General features: G+C 36.5%; 1 protein-coding gene across 4 annotated transcripts in view; it reads left to right on the top strand.

The window, feature by feature from the left end:
* PLA2G4A (phospholipase A2 group IVA) overlaps nucleotides 1-12369 on the top strand; it is a 164654-nt gene that overhangs the window by 30765 nt on the left and 121520 nt on the right. For all 4 annotated transcript variants that reach the window (XM_047841341.1, XM_047841343.1, XM_047841342.1 and 1 more), the window contains exon 2: nucleotides 671-773. In XM_047841341.1, coding sequence (XP_047697297.1) covers nucleotides 741-773 — 33 coding nt within the window. In that variant the 5' untranslated portion in view covers nucleotides 671-740. The remainder of the gene's footprint in view (nucleotides 1-670; nucleotides 774-12369) is intronic.

Below are 12369 nucleotides of genomic sequence, written 5' to 3'. Positions count from 1 at the left end.
ATTTATAATTTTTTAATGTTTATTTATTTTTGAGAGAGAGAGAGAATGCACATGTGCATGAGGGAGGGGCAGAAAGAGAGGGAGATAGAATCCCAAGCAGGGTCTGCACTGTCAGCACAGAGCCTGACGTGGGACTTGAACTCACAAACCAGGAAATCGTGACCTGAGCTGAAATCAAGACTTGGAGGCTTAACCAGCTGAGCCACCCAGGCACCCCAACATGAATGTTTTTAAAGCTCTTAACAAATAGCTAAGGTAAAAAATGTTCCTTTTTTAGCATGATTTTGTGTAACACTGGCCCAATTGAGAAAACAAACAATGGGATGTGGCTTTTTAGTTATAAACACTACAAAAATTATTTTAATTTTTCGTAAGTTCAATGAATTTCTCATAAAATACTTGGCAAATGCAAAAAAAAATTCTGGACTTTCCTAATAATTACTGACAGGATACATTTGAACAAATAAATATGGAAATTAAACAGTACTATCAAAATATGTTTATCCTTTCCCTAAGTTGTGTGTGTACGCTCAGTCATATAAACAAATGGGAACTCTATCTGGTCCCCTTGGGTGGACTTTTACTTCCTAAGGTTCATATTCATCATCATATAAATCTTAGAATCGCATCCAAGAGGAAGCTTGACAATAATGATTATTTATTTTTGTAGGTTTTAAAGAAGCTAGAGTACCAGAGAAGACCTTTGAAGTGTGAAGAGATTTTCTGTAATTGAAACCAAAATGTCATTTATAGATCCTTATCAGCACATTATAGTAAGTCATTTACTGTTTATAAATCCTTTCTGGGAGGGAGGCAGATATATTTCTGTGCACGAGTATTGCTTCTGTTGGCTAATAAAGTAAAGCTCTATGGCAACTCCTGGACTTTTCATGAAACTCATATAAACTACAAACTCCTATAACACATAATAAAAGTAACTCACTTTTTTTTCACTGTAAGAGGTACTTGGAGGGGGAAAAAATACCAAAACGTGTGTAATAGTACAGAACTTTCATGGAACAATAAAAAAATGTAGTTACCACTTAGCAACTATCAGTCTGTGTAAGTTCAACCCTTCACATGAATTGGTGGAGAGAAGAAAAAAGAATTATTGAATTGAAGGCTACATTCTGGTATGCTCTGCCAGGGTAATGCATTCTATACTTTCCCTTAGGTAGGTATAGTTAAACCAACTCTTGTATGAGTGGTTAATTATCAGGAAAGAGTTGGGTCATTTCAAATTTTAGTATGTATTTTCCAAACTCAGTTGGAAGTACTCACCTTCTCTTCTGATCAGAGAAACAAAGGAGCAATTGTTTTGCTGAATTCAACACTTGAGATCCAGTTAGGTTAGGTTTATATGGACTAAAAATAGTTTTTATGGATTTTAAGGAATAATCCACAGCTTTATTATTACTTAAAATGAAGCACTGTTCTCTTACTCTACATCCTTCTCTAGCTACCATCCTCTCTCTCTTTCCCTGCCTGGGTAGCCGTGATTAACATATTACAGTTGTTTTCTAGTGCTTTCTTCTCCTCCATTCACCACCTGAATCATTAAAAACTGGACTCAGCTTTCCCACTTCACAAAAAGGAAAAAAAAATCCATCGAGGGCCTCTTTTGGCTCTGAATTCAATGGACTCTTCAGTACTCCCCCACCCGTACTGGTCATACTTTTTCTAAAACTCTTCTCAATTTTCTGTGGTTCTGTTTCCGATTTCCCTGGTTCTGTTTCCTATTTTCTTGCAATAGGTTCCTTCTTAGTTTTATTTGCAAGCTGTTCTTCCTGTTGGAGTCTTTTTTTTTTCAATTGAGGGGTGACATAAATAAAGTGCATAAATCTTAACTGTTCAGCTTGATGGATATTAACCTATATATTCACTCATGAATATATAACCTATATATTCCACCATCATCCAGATAAAAATACACAGCATTAGAGGTAACCCAGAAGAGTTGTTCATGTCCTTTCCAGTCAATAAACCCCACAAAGGTAACCAGTGTTTGACTTCTATTACCACAGATAAGTTTTGCCTGTTTTTGACCTTCATATAGATACCTGCATTCAACGTTATATCTGTGAGATTCATTCATGTTGTTGTGAGCAGCAGAATTCCACACTTTCACACTTCACATTTCAATTTCCACACTTTCACATTTCAATTTTCATATCTGAATATACTACAGACTATCTAGTCTCCTGATAACCATCATCCCCTCACTGAATGGTAGCAGTGCCTCTACTGTAAATCAAGCAGCCATATGTGTGTGGCTTGATTTCTATTCTGTTCTATTGGTCTATTAGTCTTCGTTATATAATACCAGTTATATGTCCATCTGAATTTCTGTAGCTTTGAAATGTATCTTCTGTATGATAGTGTATATCCTCCAACTTTTCTTCTTTAAGATTGCCGTGGCTATTATCAGTCTTCTGCATTTCCGCATAAATTTTGCGATCAGTTTGTCAGTTTACACACACACACACACACACACACACACACACACACACACAACTGCTGGAATTTTTAATGGCACTGTAATGATTCTATAGACCAATGAAGGGAGGGTTGACATGATAACATTGTTGAGTCTTCCAACCCATTAATAACCCATGAATCTAATCCAGATGAATGTTATTTAGATTATCTTTAAGTCTCTCTGGAGTGTATTGTATTTTTCAGTAAAAAACCTTTTATAGTATCCCCACTTGCCTGCGGTTTCAGTGACCTGTGGTCAGCTTTTATACAGAAATAGATGATCCTCCGGATATATTGTCAAAAGGTCAGTAATAGCCTAACACTGTGTCACAAAGCCTGTGTCATTCACCTCACCTTATCTCATCACGTAGGCATTTTATCATCTCACAAGATCACGGGAGGGTGAGTCCAATACAAGACGCTTTGAGAGAGAGAGCACATTCACGTAACTTTTATTACAGTTTATTGTTATTTTGTTCCATTTTATTATTGGTTATTGTTAATCTCTTACTGCATCTAATCTATAAACAAACTTTATCATACAGACATATGTTTAAGAAAAAAAAAAACAGTATATAGAGAGTTTGTACTATCCATGGTTTCAGGCATCCATGGCTGGAGTGGGAGGTGGGGGGTGGGATGGGGATGTGGGGTTGCTTGGAATGTATCCCCTGTGGGTAGAGTATCTTCCAAGTAGTTGTTGCATTTATATCAAAATGGAATCAATTTTTTGTAGATCCAGTGAACTTACTGAATTTCTCTATCAATGTTCCATATACAACAGTATATTCCATTTTAAAACTTTTGCTTTATGAATTATGAAGATATGTTATTCATATAACTTCTGAATGTATATATTTCTGTCTAATTGATGTTTTATCATTAGGTCCTTTTTTATCTCTAATAATAACTTGTTCTAAATTTTACTTTGTCTTTTATTAATTTGAACCCTCTGGTTTCTTTGATTAGTGTGTGCATCTTTTTTATTTGCAATTTATATTTTTCCTTATATTTAAAGTGTGGTGTTTGTAAAAGGCATACAATCAGTGTTTAAAATGAGATGATTGATTCAAAGACTCATGAAAATAAAATAAAATCATAAAATGAGATGATCTTTGTTTTCTGAAACAGTCTCCTACTTTCCCAATTCTGATTTTCTATAGATGCATTTCAACAATGAAGGTAGGTTCCTTTTGTTATTTTTCATACTAATTGAGTTTTTATATCTTATGCACAGATTAATGTTTCTCACCTTACCATTTCAAGAGTGGTGGGTAATTTCTATCACTTTCAGAGAATTTAACCAAAGTGTTCACTCTTCAACTTAAACATGAAATTTGGCACTAGAGACTGAAAACGAAGAAGGAAGATAAGGTTAAAGTCTATAACCCTGAGCTTGAGACAAAAACCAACAATAATTATGAATCCTAACATTTGGATTTTCAATTCATTCTACCTCTAAATCTATCGCAGTTTTTTTTTTTTCTGAGCACTTATCATTATTTATTGAATGCCCATTGTGTACCACTCCCTGTCAGTTGTCAGTAGGCACTGGGGATGCAAAAGTGAATCAAACAGAGTCCCTGAACTGAGCTTATGCCAAACATTTATTTACACGCTAACCATAATATTTAGAAAGGGCTCTGAGGGTCGCCTGGGTGGCTCAGTCGGTTAAGCGGCTGACTTCGGCTCAGGTCATGATCTCGCGGTCCGTGAGTTTGAGCCCCGCGTCGGGCTCTGTGCTGACAGCTCAGAGCCTGGAACCTGTTTCAGGTTCTGTGTCTCCCTCCCTCTCTGCCCCTCCCCTGTTCATGCTCTATCTCTCTCTGTCTCAAAAATAAATAAATGTTAAAAAAAAATTAAAAAAAAATAGAAAGGGCTCTGATAAGAGACAATGACCATAACTAAAAAAATAAATAAAAAACTAATAAAACTAATAACTCTGGGAATAACTAATAATTGGAATCCTTCTGAAATTCCTAGAGGGAGTGACACAGGCCTGAAAGTTTAGTAGAAGTTAAGTGAAGAGGGAGAAAATTACTTTTCTGGATTGGAAAAAACAAATATGAGGTAGTGTGGCGATGAGAAAGTTCATTTAAGGAAATGAAAGAAGTTCAGTATGGTTGGAGTGTACTACATTTCAGAGAACATTGTTATTTCAAATGACCTTCACTCTTCTACCTAATCTGACCAGGCTTTATTACTGAGCGTCATACAGTCCTCACCTGTCTCTTGTCAGATGACCTGTGAACTGGCCATTTAGTTTCTTCTTCTTCTTTTTTTAAATGTTTATTTATTTTTTGAGAGAGAGGGAGGGAGAGAGAGAGAGTGGGGGTGGGCAGGGGCAGAGAGAGTGGGAGACAGAGAATCCAAAGCAGGCTCTGCCCTGTCAGCTCAGAACTTGATGCGGGGCTCGAACTCAAGATCTGTGAAATCATGACCTGAGCTGAAGTCAGATTATTAACCAAACTGAGCCATGCAGGCACCCCTAGTTTCTTCTTTTAACATGGCAGAGTATATTTAAAAATAAAACTGCATCTAGATATTTTAAAACTCATTGCTGTCATCCTTTCTCTCATTTTAACAGTAGCTAAATACTTAGGCCATAGTCATTACCTATGTGGCATTTCCTATGATGAAGCATGCAAACCACATACCTGTATCACAGTTTTCATGACCTTTCCCAGCTTCAGAGTGGGACAGTTAATTACTATTCCAACTTATATCCCCTTTACAGGAAGAGGATCCCAAGCGCTTTATAATTTTGTTCTTTCTTCTTGTTCTTTCTGTGTATGTATGAAAAAGACTGCGTGTGTATGTGTGTGTGTCTGTGTAAATTGTTTCAGTGACAAAATTCCCTGCTCTAGTTTTCGAGATACTTTTCAAAATATGTAAGTGGGTATACTCAACACAGAACAATTTTAGTGAAAAGGAAAGATGGGGAAAATTAAGTCAGCTAACTTGTAATGAGTGGTGTCAGACAGGCTAATACAGTTTTGGCTGCCTCAAGGCACAGAAGATTGGCCTTATTTTCACCACCCCTGTGATGCAGTGACATGTTGGAGAATCCCGTAGGCTGATGCAGCAATTGACAGCCAGCAAGTTCTCTTGCTTCCCATAGTGCTGGCTTTTAACAACTTGGTAGAAAATGGAGTGATAAACCTATGGCAGAATTCAGTTTCCATATGTTTACAGTTGTGAGATTCTTTCCAACCTGAAGGATGTTTGTGTCTCCAGGATTTATTAAAATTCTTTTGGACCAAGGAGACCAATTTTACAAGAATAGATCAAGTATAAAAGATTTATAAAAATTTCCAGCTTTTTACTCTGAAAATGAGTCATTTCCTGGAATGAAAAAGAATCCACAGTTCTTCCCACCACCTATTAGCAATGGGGGGCCATTGTCCCACTTCCACAGAACCTAAGGTTGTCCTCCCATGAGAGACAGTCAACCACATGGGTATGCTAGCATGACTGACTGCCTGCTAAATGCAGGGAGCTTTGAAAAACATTATTGTGGGATGACTGGAAATTTTACCAAGAAAGTGGAAAGCTATTATTCTCGATTATTATGGTAACATTGTGGGGGGGGGGGGCTGGGTAAGTTGTCAAAGAACTAGTATTCTACTGCTAGTTCCTGTCTTTAGTTACATGCTCATGAGCACCTCAACTGAGTTTTAGCCGCTTCGTGTGGAAAACAGTATGAATGGTACCTGCTGTGTCTGCCTCACAGGGCTTTTATAAATAGTAAGTTGATATGTGTACAAAGTATTCTCTAGACACAGTAAACACAGGCATTTCCAGCCAAGGGACCTCAGAAGGTAAGATACTGCTACTGAGAAATCAAAAATATAAAGGTGGCAAAATTCCTATTGTAAAAGCCTAGCACTGGGCAAAACTAATAGTTTTTATGGCAAATAGCATATTTTGTGTATGTGAGCACTACCAAGTTCTAGAAAAGTGAAAAAAGGATGGGTAGCGATAAGCTTCTAATCTTTCCCTGATACCAGTCATTCCTTATGGTGCAGTCTCTGGCAGTTTCAACTTAAAACAGGGGGGTGGGTGGTTTACTAGGGTACTCATCCTTCGTCAGTGCCCTGCTTAGTCTCAGCCTCCTCCTCTCTGGATCAGCAAATGCCCCTGTGGCAAAACCATGCTTACCTCTCTGGTTTGCTGTGCTCTTTGACTTTTGATCTCCCTCCTGGTAGTTAAGGCCTTTCTATATTGTTAGTTCTTTGTTACTGTATTAGTCAGTGTTCTCCAGAGAAACAGAATCGATAGGACGTAGAGTCTGGATTTAGCTTGTAAACAAAAGAAATTTATTGCTCAGAGTTCTGGCGGCTGCAAAGTCCAAGATTGAGGAGCCAGCATGGCTGCATTTGGTGAGGACCCTCTTCCTGGTTTGTAGCCACTCCGTCCTCATAAGGTAGAAGAGGCAAGGAATCTGTTTAGATTCTCTTTCATAAAGACGCTAATCCATTCATGAGAGTTCCTTATACCTCCCAAAGCTCCCATCTCCTAATCTTTGAGGGGTTAAGATTTCAGCAAATGAATTTTGGGGGACACAAATATTCAGACCATAGCAGATAGATCTAGATATGGAGATTTATTTTGAGGAATTGTGTCATGTGGTTATGGAGGCCGTGAAGTCACCCATTCTGCCATCTGCAAACTGGAGACCCAGGAAAGATGGGGGTTTAATTCGGTCCAGTTCTGGAGGCTGGAGAACTTAGGGGGCTAATGGTATAAATAGCAGTCTAAGGCCAGGAGAAGATAAAATGAGGGGTTTCAGCTCAAGCAGTGAAACTCGGAGAAAAGAGGCATATTCCTCTTTTTGTTTTGTTCAGGCCCCCAACAGATTGGATGATGCCAACCCACCCTGGGAGAAAGCAATCTACTTTTCTGAGTCCCCTGATTCAAATGATAATGTAATTTGGAAACACCCTAACACACACACACACACACACACACACACCCAGAAGTAATGTTTAATCTGAATACCCCAACATCAGTCACAGTTACTTTTAGGAAAACCTTTACCCGCTTTGTAAAACCTTATCCAGTTTTCAGTTATTTTCTGTGGGAAGTGGTAATCCGGATTGTTTAATCTGCCATTATCACAAGTGGAGTTCCCCATTACTTGAAATTGGTAGTGCTTCTGCATAATCCCCAGAAGAGAGAGAAAGTCTGATCTTGACAGAGTTTTGCAGATGGCTAAATTATCCCTCCAACTTGACATTCGATATTGCTCTATGTGAAATTCTAATGTTGGAGCCTGGATTTGTTTCAGGGGACCCTTGACAAATCCCATGTCATTGGTGAAATAATTGCCATTTTACAGATGAGGAAACCAAGGCAGGAAAAACTGAGAAAATATAAGGCAATTTATTGTAAATACCCTTTTGACTTATGTTTGTATTGTTTAGTTATGAATCTTTTACTGCTTAATGACAAAGACACAGTAAGACCAAGAGAAGGTTTTTAAGAAGTCCCTTAAAATAAAGATAATAAAATAAAGTCCCTAAAAATAAAATAAAAATAAAATTACCCCAAATGGCATCTGTAAATATATCTACACTTTCAAATGTTTGGATCTACTAGACGTCGTGTACACATCTGAAGATCATCCACGCAAAGACACCTTAGATTTGAATGAACACGATGTATTACCTAGATCAGTAATTCTAAACCAAATAAGTATTTCTGCCACCCAAAACATCTTTAAGAATGGGGAAACCTTTTCAAGTTTTCAAGCAGATGGTGCTTCATGTGTTCTAAAGAGCCTCTCCAGGAGAAGGAGGGGTACCTGGGTGGCTCAGTCAGTTAAGCGTCCCACTCTGTTTCAGCTCAGGTCATGATCTCACGGTTTGTGAGCTGGAGCCCTGCGTTTGACTCTGCACTGACAGTGTGGAGCCTGCTTGGGATCCTTTCTTTCCCCCTCTCTCTGTCACTTCTCTGCTCACACTCTCTCTCTCTCAAAATAAATAAACTTTTAAAAAGATAAAAAAAAATAAAGAGCCCCTCCAGGAGAATGAAGGTGTACCTCTCTACCTCATGGGCCTTAGCTCAGCCATCATTACTCCAAAAACAGTGTGCGTTTCTTCAGGGGTATTGAAGTAGGAAAAAAGTTGATGTTAAAAAAATTGTGTGTGTGTGTGGTACTGTAGCTACTTAATTAGACATTGGACCAGAAACTATATCTCAATTAAAATTCAGGTGCTAAAGATTCGGGTGACTGATTCATTTTAGGTATTTTGAAGATGTTATAGTCACTATAAATTTATGGTGAATGTGGCATTAAGTGAGTCTTTTAGATGTAAGCTGTCACCATCACATTTTTTTTTTAGACTGGTTTTCTGCTAGAACAGTCTCAGTAATCCCAACTAAATAGGACTTAAAATCTTCTAACATCAGTGAAAACGAACCCTATATCATACTTCAATTTTTAAACATATATATGCATATTTATTATGGTATAATATGTTATTACTGTATTTGATATATACATACATATTGTGTAAGTGGAAAGTTTCTTGTTGATGAGGGAGAAGAAACTCAAATCAGATTTCTGATTATGATTTTCTTTTAATGAAGAAAAATCTAACTCCACTAGAACTAACAAATTCTGTTGACAAATTGGGTGTTTGGGGCATTAGGATAATTTGTGCACATAGCAATCCATGACTGAGAATTCTGAGAGTTTAGATAGAATTGTAGGTTGTAAATAGTTAAACTGGTCACTCTTAAAAAATGTGAGAGAGTAGTAGTAACACAATGCCTGTGGCTCTCAAATACATCAGAATGAAACTCCACACCAGGAAGTGAAACCAAAAATAGGTACCTTATCTAAAACACTATCCTAACTCTTAGATGGCATCAATGCAGCAATTCTTTTAAAAACATTTCTGAGATCTGTTTGAAATTGCCTGTTGCTGATTGTGGTGATGACAATCTCTGGGTTCGGTAATGAGATTCCGCAGTCTTTATCATACCAACAGTCTTTGGTTTTAGTTTAACTTAAAGTTAAGCAATGACAGTTAAGTAGAGAAAGAAAACTATTTGCATGCAGAATGTACCTTCTCTTTCATCAGATTTGTTTTATGATTATTTCTTCGGTTCTTTATAACAGTAGAACTTTCAACAGATTAGAACAATCATCAAATCGACTTTTTACAAACTGGTTCTTGTTTCCAATGCCCATTTTAGTTACAGTTGTTAATATAATTCTCCAGAATGAATTTAATACAGTAGCTATTTTCATAACGACCGGGAAATTGTGAGACGAAAAAGGGTCATGATTTTCACGATGGAAAAGATTAGGGATGAAAAAGACACTCAAAGTAAGGTAATCCAAGACCTGAAGGCAAAGCTTAATCTTGGTGGCTGAGTCAGTGTATTGAGCTTATATTTGACATCTCAATTGAAATATGGCATCTCTTTTTGCCAACTACCAACTAGCATTGTGCTGAGTCATCAGTTTCCTCCAGGGAACACTGGTTGTGGATTCAATAATATCATTTCCTCTGGCACCACCCCTGAGACATAACCAAAAGTCTCCTATCCAAGTCGGAAGCTAGTCTAGTCCATACTAGTTTGAAATTATAACTGATATTGGCCCCGGGATGTTTCAAAGAATTATCAAAAGGTATTTGGACTTGATTAAAACTAAACATTTTTCTCAAAGAATTTGTATTTACTTTACAGATATTATAATCTTTACAGCTCTTATAAGGAGATGGGCATGATTTTGACACTCATGTTTTGAAAATAACTTACAGGTGATCTGAAGATTTATCGTGTTTCTGAAATTAACTTATAAGAACCAAGAAATGGTTGATTTGTCCCCTATTTCCTATGAATGGTTTGCAAGTATTTCATTCATTATAGTTAAGACAGAATTGAGGCTAATGGAAATAAAAGCAGATTAAAACAGCTCAATGATACAGGAAATAACTCAGTTACTAGAGGGACGTCAGATCAACTACAGGTATACCAGACAGACTAGATGATAACTGTACCACTTTAATAAATGAAAACAGCCTTTTTCACTAAAGGTGTGGGTATTTGGTAGTATTCTCTGTATAAGTGAAGGAATGTACAAAGAGTGAAGACATTGGGGACAGCAAGAATGGAGTCTAATTCAAGTTTAACTTTTCCTATCTATGAGATACTGGGAAATTAACCTCTCAGAATCTCACTTTAGTTATATATAAATATAAATAAAACCTATGTTCTTTATCAGGTTGAGAAAGTTCCCATCTATTCTTTGATTGCTGAGAGTTTTTATCCTAAATACGTGTTGAATTTTGTCAAATGATTTCTTTGCGCTGTTGATATGATCATGTTATTTTCCTTGTTTCGCCTGTTTATGTAATGGACTACATTATTTGGTTTTTGAATGCTAAACCAGCCTTGCATACCTATGGTAAATCCCACTTGCTTGTGGTTATATTTCCTTGTATATATTATTGGATTCTATTTGCTAATAATTTGTTGAGAACTTTTTCATCTATGTTTATGATAGATACCGGTTGGTAGTGGGTTTATATTTTTTCCTTGTAATGTCTCTGTCCGGTTTGTTATCAAGGTAATGCTGGCTTCATAAAATGAGTTAGGCACTATATCTTCTGCTTCTGTCTTCTGGAAGAGACTGGAGAGTATTGGTGTAATTTCTTCCTTAAGTGTTTAGTAGAATTACCAGTGAATCCATCTGGGCCTGGTGCTTTCTGTTTTGGAAGGTTAGGTATTGATTCAATTTATTTATACATATAGGCCTATTCATCTTGTCTGTTTCCATTTGTGTGAGTTTTGGTAGATTATGTCTTTCAAGGAACTGGTCCATTTCATCTAGGTTATTAAATTGTGGGCTTGGAGTTGTTCATAGTATTCCTTTATTGTCTTTTTAATGTCCATAGAATCTGGAGTGAACTTCCCTCATTCATTTATGATATTTATAATTTGTGCTCTCTTTTTTTTCTTATGTAGCCTGGCTTATCAATTTTGTTACTCTTTTCAAAGAACCAACTTTTAGTGTCAATGATTTTCTTTGTTGGTTTTCCATTGTCAATTTTATTCATTCCTGCTCTAATTTTTACTGTTTCTTCTGCTTACTTTGGACTTAATTTTTGCTTTTCTGTTTCTAGTAGACACTTAGGTGATTGATTTTAGATCTTTCTTTTTTCATATATGCATATCATGAAATAAAACTTGAAATATATGTATATATGAAATAATATGTATGTCAAAATACATATTATTTCATTTCCCTCTAAGCACTACTTTTGCTGCATCCCCCAAATTTTGATAAGTTGTAGTTTCATTTTCATTTAGTTCCAAATATTTAAAAATCTCTCTTGAGACTTCTTCTTTGGCATATGTGTTATTTAAAAGTGAGTTATTTAATCTCCAAGTACTTTGTGATTTTCCAGATGTCATTCAGTTTTGATTGCCAGTTTAATTCAATTGTGGTCTGAGAGTATGTATCATATGATTGTTCAACATGAGCTTACGAATGTGTATTCTGGTGTTGGATGAAGTAGCCCGTAATGTCAATTATATCTAGTTGACTGATGGTGCTGTTGAGTTCCAACGTGTCCTTACTAATTTGCTGCCTGATGGTTCTATTTCTGATAGAGGGGTATTGAAGTCTCCAACTAATACAGTGAAGTTTTTTGGGGTTTTTTTTGGTAGGGTCAGTGTGTGTTATTTTCAGTTGTATAGGGCAACACACTTTTTTTTTTTACAAGCATTCATTTAATTTATAATTGATAATTTCATTTATACAGAATAAAACTTTGACTACTCAGGCACCTCTGGCTATAGAAGATATTTCTCTTCAATAATAAACTTGAGTAAGAATTATCTTGAAAGATTTTACATGCTTCTCTGCCT

The sequence above is a fragment of the Prionailurus viverrinus genome, chromosome F1 (genome assembly GCF_022837055.1).
Source record: "Prionailurus viverrinus isolate Anna chromosome F1, UM_Priviv_1.0, whole genome shotgun sequence".
Classification (NCBI taxonomy): Eukaryota; Metazoa; Chordata; class Mammalia; order Carnivora; family Felidae; genus Prionailurus; species Prionailurus viverrinus.
This window is presented reverse-complemented; position numbering and strand designations above follow the sequence as displayed.